This window comes from Gambusia affinis, linkage group LG06, assembly GCF_019740435.1.
Source record: "Gambusia affinis linkage group LG06, SWU_Gaff_1.0, whole genome shotgun sequence".
Classification (NCBI taxonomy): Eukaryota; Metazoa; Chordata; class Actinopteri; order Cyprinodontiformes; family Poeciliidae; genus Gambusia; species Gambusia affinis.
In genome coordinates, this window is record NC_057873.1 from 23,766,502 (window position 1) to 23,776,640 (window position 10,139).

Genomic DNA, 10,139 nt, shown 5'->3' on the forward strand with positions numbered 1-10,139 from the left:
GTACACCACATAACCACCATATTTGAATTCCAAGTCAATAATTTCAATGTGCAATTTACAATTTTTTTATTTCACAAGATTTAAGCTATGGGGTGCTAGTAATCCTTTTGGAAATAATTATGAATTAAAAGGAGTATTATACCTAATTTATTTTCTGCACTTTTTAGGGATTTTATTTCTGGTTGGGCTGCAAAATAGCACACAAAAATGTGATAAATTGAATTTGTCCACATTTACCCTTCTTCTCACTTGTCGTCAAAATGCAGCCATTGTTTCAGTGGCTTTAGCTCTGTCAGGTCACCCACTGCTGGAGTTAGCTGTATGTTTCATGCATCAAACAAGTTCTCCAATCACAACCAGGTCCTTCCCAATGAACTCTTTTCTCAAGATTGTCAGAATCCACAAGTATTTGGGTTTTTGTAATGGTTAGAGAAGATCTTGTCAACTCCACTTGTTGATTATTATCAGTAGGGTTTGGCTATATAAATTCATTACATTTTTGTGTTTATAATTTCATCATTAATTTCTGTGTTTTGGGGATTTCATTTCATTTCTGCATATTGGGTTATTCTATTGTATTTGGGTTTTTTTCTCTTTTTTTTGGTTTTGGATTTTTTTAGCCTTATTTCATCTCCCTTTGTCTTAATCTATTCCTCCTTTTCACTGCTTTCATTTGGACACAGCTGTTCCACATCTCCTCTGATTAGTGCGTCTGGCTCTTTTGGCATTTCGCACCCCTGTCTCAACATTTAAGCTCCCAGTTTGTAATGTGATGTATTAAAAAAACAGATGGGCTTTTTTCATTCTTATTTATTCATTTATATATATATATATATTTTTTTTTAGCTTTTTTGCCACTGTACAATGTTAATAAAAAGTTATGAAAAATAATTATCCATTGACATAAAGAAAATTTGATGCAAACATTAAATACACATGTCCATTACAACCAGAAAAAAACTTTACAGAGGAACAGCTCAGGTTAGAGTGGACTGATAAAACAATGACTTCTAGTACCATGTCCATATCAGTTCTCCATGCATAAACTAGCTTTCCAGAATTTGGGGTGAATTTATTACAAGTAGAATCTTATCTTTGAAGTAAAATTACATTTACTTATAATGACAAAAGGATAATAAATCGTGTAATAAATTGTCACAAAACATAGGAAGCTATTTATGAAAAGGAAAATCCAAAAAAAGGAACATTATCAGTCTTTCTTACATCCCACACTTTTGCAAAAGCTTAAAGTACAGTTGTGCGATTGTTAATGTACATTTTGTTGAAACCCACTTGCATTTAGTCTAATTACAGCATTTAGTCAGTGAAATACTTGACTTTCATTATTTATACATGTTTCCATGTGATAAGAAAAGATCTATCTTTTTTAAAGATAGATCAGACAAGATCAGTTTACCAACAAAAGAGTTTTTGTGGTAATCTTTTCAGAGCACTTGTGGTAGTATGTAAAGACAACCGCTATGAGTTGTCTTTAATTGTTACAACCTTTTACTGTGAAACATAGCAGTAAAAAGCAAAATAGATTTTATTTGCAATAACAGAAAAAAATGTGTGGTGATTGAAAAGTGCTTCAGAATATGATTTAGAATGTACAATTTCCTGCATTTGGAACATTTCTGTGGTAGAATGGAACAACAGTCCTAAAAAAAAAATGTTACCCTCCATAATGTCCACATTACCCCTCTATATTCCCTCCATAATGTTATTATTTGTGATCATATTTACAGTGTACATTACAATCACGCACAAGGCAGATGAAACTAAAACAGCACTGCAAACATACAGAACTGGGTCACTTATCATAAAATCTACCCAGATGAGACCCTATGAGTCTTACATTAGTGCTTACAGAAACCATCTGGAACGTCATGTTATTAAAATTACCAGTAGTTTTGTAAGCGTACTATAGCATGTTTGTTCTTTTCCAATAACATGCAGCCAGCTCACAACAACTGGTAATCTGACCCCTTGTCTCATTAACTTTTTTTTTTTTTTTTTAAAAAAGGTCTATTTATGAGATGCTTAATTCAAGCCCCGAAACTCAGACCTGGAATCTGAAAGCTAGATCTGCATGTACAAAACTAGTTTTGAATAAGATCTGAAAGCTGGTATAGCTAGTATACCACAGTCTTTACCTCATGTAAAAAGTGTGGTATCATCTGCTAAGCTACATAATTATCCAAATGAGCTTTAGAGAAACAAAATGACTACTGTGTGACTAAGACATAAATATATTGTGCTTATACAAAAATATTAGTAATTCAACGATTAGTACCATATTTTTTTCAACATCAGATTGCTTTTAACAAATTCTGGTTTGCTACAGTTATTTTTATTTAGCTCTTCTTTGACAAATAGGTTTTTACAACGTGTCTTATGTCAACATTATTTTTACCCCGATTCGATAAGTCTTAAACTAAGGAAAAGTGCAGTTTGAACAAGATTAAACCACAGGATGCAGAAACTGACAGTAAGCTTTGTTAAGGAAATGTGCGAATGAGTAAGCAAAAAACATTTTTGCATGATATTCGCTGAAATAACAGACACTGAAATTACTGACAGATCCGAATTGTCAGGGTCCATTCACAGTCTGCTTATTTTAAGAGTTTGTGCAGGATTTCTAATAAAACGAACTGCCCCATACGACAACACTAGACGATGAGTCACTAGTCTTTCCAGGTATGAAAGACATCAGCAGTTGAAACTTGAGGATAATGTGCTTTGATTGAGGTGCGATGTGTCATTGTGCGACAGTCTGATAGTGTGGTCCATTTGTGACATCTCCATGTGTGTTAATGAGGATTTGGAAGACTCCTGAGTCTCTTTGCAGAACGTGGTCATGAGTCTCTTCCTGAACACTCTGCACAGGAAGACATAAATAAGTGGGTCAAGGCAGACATTAGTTGCAGACAGCCACAGTGTGGTTTCCTTGGCAATGTAGATCGCTGTCTTTGCTCGGCAGTCGCTGCTGTCGCGGGTTTGTGTCAGTGTATAGGGTACTCGTACAAAATGGAAAGGGGCGAAGCAGATGAAAAATACCCCCACCACCACAAAGACTTTGGCTTTGGTTCTTCTATTTGCAGCTTGAGATTTGCTCTTTGAGGCTTTGTAGGATTCATAGACCTTCTTGCTGATGAACGTGTAGCAAAACACCATCAAGGCAAACGTGCCCCAAAAGATGACCTAAAACAGAAACGTATAATTCATGAAACAACCAATCATCTGGCGCCAAAGCTTTACAAGCTGAGTTGTTAGTGGATTAATCCTGACTGAAAGTAGTTCTAAGGCTATGCAGTTTTGATTCCTTTAAATAAGTGATGTGGTATATAGGTAGAGTAATGCGCCCCATTTGCTAGGAGTTGAAGCAAATGCTTTTAAATGCTTAGGTCATAAGCATGGGGACGACTTTCTATTGGATACATCAAATAACTGTTAAGAATCCAAGTAAAACTTGTTTCTCAAGATATTTGTACAGTGGTTACCTGGCAGAAGTAGTTAAATCCCTCATGCCATTGTTTGCCGGCTACGTCCTTCATGGAGGAGCATTTCAGTTTGCCCCCCGAGGGTTTTGGGGTCTGGTTGCTGAGAATGACATTCGGCAGGGCCAGAGATAGCATTACAATCCATATTGCTGCACTCAGTCTCTGGCCGACCCGAACCTTCTGCAGGGCACACTTTCCGAAGGGCTTTACAATCTTCAGGTAGCGGTCCAAGCTGATGAGGCCCAGCAATAAGATGCTGATGTACATGGTGATGTAGAAAAGAACAGCAGAGAATCTGCAATAGAAGGCCCGCAGCTGCCAGAAACCCACTCCTGCATCACTCAAGATTTTGATAGGGATGGTAAGAGTCATCAACAAGTCGGCCACCACCTGTTGGTAAAACGTGAAATGTATTTTTTTTTAATCATTATTGTTGTTTCCAACTACTCTGCATCAATAGCAACTTATGTTCTTAAGTAAGAGCTTACCACGTTTTTTAAAAAGACCAGAAAAGTTGAGCTGCTGGGAATTCTGAAGAAGATCCACGCAGCCAAAGAGTTCAGCACAAGGGCTACGACACAAAGAATGCTGTAGAGAACTGGGAATATCACAGATGTCACACTGGTATCTCTATCACACTCCTTGGAGACGTTCACCGTGGCGTTCATCTTCTGAGCCTAAGTGAACCTTTGAAAAGACGATAACATACACGACCGGTCACTTGAAGAACATCAGGTCCATTTGCAGATGAAGTGAAAATGATGAAGTGCTTTTGAGAATTTTTGAATGTACCACCTAAACTTGCATCTTTTGACTAACAATGGTTTGTGGTCAATTTATCACTTCCTCAATTTGTCCCCACATTTTTCATAGATGCATTTTAATTTCATTTTGTCCAGCTTCCAGGTTTTATCTGTATAATAACGAACCCGTACCTCAGTACTTGAACCATGGCACATTGTTTTATGCTCTTGTTGTAGTTTAATTTTTCCTTTAAAAAAAAAAAAAATCCAATTTGACTAATGTCGCACGATGGAAAAATGTTATGCACTCCAATCCCATTTGTTAGGTTCAAATCCCTATTTTACATTATGTATGACCATTAAATTGTAAATTCTTCTGCTGTTTACTACATAATAGAAAATAACTTTGACTTGCTTGTTGCCACATTCCACATATAACGCCCCCAGCATTTACTTATTAACAGTGACGTGCGGTGAGGTTCATAGCTGGTGAGGCACTGACGTCATCAGAATCAGATTTGCAAATAGATGCATAGATTGAGGGGCTGCACAGTGGCGCAGTTGGTAGAGCTGTTGCCTTGCAGCAAGAAGGTCCTGGGTTCGATTCCCGGCCGGGGATCTTTCTGCATGGAGTTTGCATGTTCTCCCTGTGCATGCGTGGGTTCTCTCCGGGTTCTCCGGCTTCCTCCCACAGTCCAAAAACATGACTGTCAGGTTAATTGGTTTCTCTAAATTCTCCCTAGGTGTGAGTGTGTGTGTGCATGGTTGTTTGTCTTGTAAGTCTTTGTGTTGCCCTGCGACAGACTGGCGACCTGTCCAGGGTGTACCCCGCCTCTCGCCCGGGACGCAGCTGGAGATAGGCACCAGCAACCCTCCCGACCCCATTTAGGGAAGAAGGGTGTAAAGAAAATGGATGGATGGATGCATAGATTGACAGCAGTTTACAGGTTATGTTTCACTTCTGCATCCTTACATGGGCGTAATCTACCACAACAAATACAAGATGGCAAAGAGAAGCAATGACTAGTTCCAGGCAATCTGTGACATTAAGGACATTTTCATACATGTAAAGCAGGTTGTTCAATACAATAACTTCCAGTAGAAGCAACACAAATAAAAACTTTTTCAGGAACTGCATGCTTTATTGACTATTATTTGTTCCTTTTTTACAGGAATTTGGATGATCTACATGTGCCCTATTTCTTGAAGTACAATATGCAAAAGAATTACCCTGCGGACTGCAAAGCTGCTACTGTTTTACCTGTCCTTCAGTTGTTACGCTTAATAATAATGTCTGTGTACAAATCCAAGATGGTGAAAACCTGATGTAAATCAATCAGTCCTAAAGATAAAGACAGTAATATTCAAACCATTGAATTAAAACACAATTTTTCCACTAAAGGTTTATTTTTTTGTGGAAAAATGAAGAATCAGCAACATAATCTGCCAGCAAATTATGTTGGTTTCATTTAAATGGCATGCAATTGCCAAATAAATGTTACTTGATGAACATATTTGTTTGAAGATACATCTGCCCCACCTGAAAGTGTGTGTGAAATGTAAGGAGCAACGCTGAAGCAGAGAGCAGGCGCTGCGACAGGGTAAATAATGTTTTCAAACAATGGATGGTCTAAGCTTGCTCTGCAACATGATTCTTTGCATACAACCGATATTTTGTGCCAATGAAAAGTCGAGTCTTACCTGCTGTTGTGACAGAGGGCATTGGAAGAATAACGAGAGCGGTGAAAAGTACACGATTTCACAAACAAACAGAGAAGTGAAAAGTTCAATTCCCTTTTCCTCTCTTACTGCAACTTAAAAAGATGCAACAAAAAAAAGGCTGAAACAAAAAGGAAAAAGCTGTTTCTTTTTATCAGCATTGGTATTTTACCAGTAAAAAAACCCAAAACAAAACAGCTACTAATATTAGGACTGAGTCTCCCTGTTACTCTGAGCTTTGTCCCTCCTGCTGCTTTTCTGCTTTTAACTGTGTGTCTATCCGTGTGTGTGCGTGTGTGTGTGTGTGACGCTCTTACAATGGGTGGTCTCTGGAGTTATTGTGAGGCTGTCTTGTCACAATCCCAATGAGTTAGCTAGTCTTCCTCCGGGTGAAAGACCCTTTCCTTCCTTGCTTCCTGTTCCAATTGTCTGCTGAGAGTCTGGTTCTACTCCGTGCCAGTCCCTCTGCCTCTGTCAGCCCCACAAGCTGTCGACAGCCAAATGCTAAACCAAGAGCAAATTTCTCAAGAGTTTAGACCGCCAGCACAATGTTGCACCTCCCTTTACACTACAACATGTGTTTATCTTGGTCTAAAACAGAAAGTGGTTTTTGGTGAGGGCATGAAATAAAAAAGCCACTGACATTTTTTTTTTAATCTTCTAAAAGGCACAACGGAGTTGATCGTATTTCTCAAAATAAATTAAAGAAATTTATATAATTTCATTTTTTTTGGTACACTTTATTAGTGCAATATTATAATAATCAAATGAAAATACATGATATCCTCCAGTTTGCAAATCAAGTTTTGCTTTCACGACTCAATTGCCCTCTGTGTTAAATTTTTGTTTTTCCTGAGAACTGTCCAAAGTGACTTCCTGTGTGATTTTCCCTGGATTTGACCCAGGAATTATGACAGATGGAAAGAACGTGCCTAATAGATAGTATGCATGCTAAAGAAAAAAAAAATGTTGCTCTTCAGCCAGCCTCAACTGTGAGTGAGATTAATATCTATTTTAAATCTGCACATACTTCCAGTTTTATATCTCAGATATAATTTGAGATCCATCAAACAAATGACAAGGAAGTTTATTTTTAAGGGTGTTTATTGGGTTGTTTAAATGTGCAACATTCCAATATAATTTCTCTCACTTTAAGGAGGAGTTCTTAAAGCAGTGGAACTGAAGTCACCTTGCACACGACTTGTACATCTTAAAGTAAACCACACAAAAACCACTGCAGCTGCTGATAGAGACACTGAATATTAGCAGAACGTGACGCTCCTTAACTTCTCAAACCGGCTACATTTTGCATCCTAATATTATAAAGTGATGTTAGCATTTTAGACAAATAAAGTGACATGACCTGCAAACTGCATCGACATCCGAGCTCAAATCATAGCTGATATGAAATGATTTTTTTTAATCACATCATTGTAAATCTGCCTCGTGTTTCTGTGGCGTAAGCAAATATGTTGCTTTACGTTTCTGGTACCGAGCATGCTATTTTATTTACAGCAAAGCCAGGCTGCCTGGTGAGCGTTGCAACTTAGGGGCGCTATATGTAGTGTGGTCAGAAACCACTTGGTATTTATTTCAGAGCAACTAAACTGCTGCCTCAGTGACACAGTTACAACTTTTCACGGAAGCTTTGTCCACACCAACGAAGATTAAGCAAACTCGGCCTGCTGAATGCTTGCAGTGACCCTCAAAGTAAAAATGTTTTGACTTTTTCTCAGTAATTCTATATTATCGAGAAAAGCAAATAATTAAGTGAGAAGGTGAGGTCACATGAAGACTGGGTTTATAACAACATATTATTATCAAAAGAAAGTCAGACGATGTTTAATAACAGAATAACAGAGAAAAGTTGCAGTGTTGTCACAGAAAAAGTACCTGGAGAGGACACGACTCACAAATGCCACAGTGTTTCCTCTTGGGGTTGTGTTATGTATTCTCCAGGCATATTGCACCGTTTCACACCACAGTCAAGTAACTATGTTACCTTCAGCTGTTCTAGAAATGCTGTATATATATCAAACATGTCTTAGAAATAATTTGATGTTTTCTGTCTCTTTGAGAAGCTGCTGCTCTTTCCAACACTCCTCCTTCAGCATCACAACAGTGCTTCTCCATTTTGTTGTTTACAATCATTATTAGGGCCACTGGACTGAGAAGTGGTCCATACGGTGAGCTCAGTAGACTCCAAGCTGTTGGCTAATTGCCTCTGCTAGTCGAGTGGGGACGGCGTGATAGAGGGGTGCTCTGTGAGATGGAAGCTCGGCGGGAGACTACATCTCCAAGGTGGATCTTTGTGGAAATAGGTGGAGCTGTATGAGAGCAAGCGTTTAGGCCCCTTGTGTAGTTGCCTAAACGCCTGTACACATGGTTATAGGTACAATTAATAATAAAATTAAGATTAATTGGATTTTAATTTTGCCAATTATAATCCACATTTTACATTTGAAGTGTTCTTAGGGTCTGAAGCAATGTTTCTATTAACGTTTTAGAGAAGATTGATGGAAATGGTAAAATTGGGGAAAAAAAACTTTTGTTCATTTCAGATAAGAAAAAAAAGATTAAATTGCTTTTTGGCTTTTTCAAAAAAGAGTTAATGACTAAAACAAGAAATGGATATACATTTGCCAAATAAGTTTTGATGTAGCAAACTTTCCCATCCACTGGTCAATCTGAGCGAAAAACATGGAAAAAAAAATCAGTCCATACCTCCAACTCGGAGGGGAAGACTGTCAACACGGAGTGGCCACAGGGGAGGCACTACAGGCTGGGATGGGATTGAAGGAGGTCACATTAATGAAATATTTTCCATCTTTGACTGGTTTGTAAAACGGTGACAGGACAATCTGAAGGTCATCTGTCATTTTAATAGAGGCTTATAAAGGAAGCAAGCAAGGAAAATAAGACACACTACCTAAACGGAATATAATGTTTCACAAAATACTCTTCATTTCATCCCTTTAAGAACCACATAATGACATGACTACATAAAGCTGCAGCTTCAACAAGGCAACGCGTCTTTGAGCTTTTGTTTCTCTGGCGCTTTAAAGCAATTTTTCATCATTGACATTAGTTTTTCCTTGAACTCTCGACAAAGGAAGACATAGAGCAGGGGATCCATGCAGATGTTGGTTGTAGCGAGCCAGTGGCTGAGTTCCTTGGCAAACCTTAGATGTTCATAGGTCTGAGAGCAGTCTGTGTCAGTGTAGCTGACTTGCTGAGAAGTGTACGGGATCCTGATAATGTGGTACGGGCCGAAGCAGATGAAAAACACAATGATGACGAGAAAGACTCGCAGTTTGATTTTCTGCTTCCCCTGGCTGTTGTTGCTGCCGGAGTTTCTGTACGACTGGACGACTCTGTTTGCGATGCAGATGTAGCAAACCACAATGACCACACTGACGAACCAAAAGAATGTGTTCAGGAGGAGAGATGTTTGTTCGTGAAACTGCACTCCTGCTGGGCCTTTCAGAACCATGCACGTGGTGATTAATGAGGCGTTGGCCACGGATTTGTTAGTCAGGAGGATATTTGGCAAACCTGTACCTCCGAACAAAACCAGCCAGACTGCGGCGGATATCACTTTGCTCACGGTCAGACTTTGCCCAAACATCCTGCTGTGTGGCATCACGATCTTAAAGAAACGGTCCAGGCTGATGAGCCCCAACAAAGCGATACACGTGTACTGTGCGTTGTAGAAAATGACGGCAAAAAAACGGCATGTTGGTCCAGCCATCGTATCCCATGTGGTTGGCAAGTCTGCTGCAGCTTTCATTGGGATCATCAGGGTCATAATTATATCGGCAGCAACGAGATTTTTAAGATACACCACGAAGGTGGAGGTCGACTTCAGATGCACAGATACCCACGCTGCCACGAGATTCAACAACAAGGCAATGGGGAACATGAGAAAGAAGAGAGTTGGGACTATGTAAGGGTTGTGGGAAAACCTCTCACAATCCGATTGATTGAGAGATGAATGGAGGGATGGATTCGCTTCATCTGAGGAAAATAAAAGCAAAGGTCAAAGTGGTTAATGTTATTTTAAAAATAATTTCAGTACTAGCAGCTAAATTGAGAATTGATTTTTTGACCCACGTGATGGATGAAGCTTCTCACCTTGGTCAGTATTAATCTGTGGATCCAGGTAATCAGCCAT

General features: G+C 38.9%; 2 protein-coding genes across 3 annotated transcripts; both read right to left on the reverse strand.

Moving 5' to 3' along the window:
* Positions 1–859: 859 nt before the first annotated feature.
* LOC122832455 (P2Y purinoceptor 13-like) lies at positions 860–6,435 on the reverse strand. 2 transcript variants are annotated; one of them, XM_044119248.1, is made up of 4 exons: positions 6,283–6,435; positions 3,992–4,190; positions 3,504–3,893; positions 860–3,204 (listed from the first exon to the last, which is right to left on the reverse strand). In XM_044119248.1, the coding sequence occupies exons 2-4, from the start codon at positions 4,169–4,171 to the stop codon at positions 2,713–2,715; spliced, it is 1,062 nt and encodes a 353-aa protein (XP_043975183.1). In that variant the 5' UTR covers positions 4,172–4,190; positions 6,283–6,435; the 3' UTR covers positions 860–2,712. The 2 variants fall into 2 exon arrangements, with proteins under 2 accessions (XP_043975183.1, XP_043975182.1); XM_044119247.1 differs by lacking the exon at positions 6,283–6,435 and adding an exon at positions 5,948–6,232.
* A 2,546-nt stretch (positions 6,436–8,981) lies between these two features.
* LOC122833073 (P2Y purinoceptor 13-like) lies at positions 8,982–10,139 on the reverse strand. The gene is made up of 2 exons (XM_044120371.1): positions 10,100–10,139; positions 8,982–9,982 (listed from the first exon to the last, which is right to left on the reverse strand). The coding sequence occupies exons 1-2, from the start codon at positions 10,137–10,139 to the stop codon at positions 8,982–8,984; spliced, it is 1,041 nt and encodes a 346-aa protein (XP_043976306.1).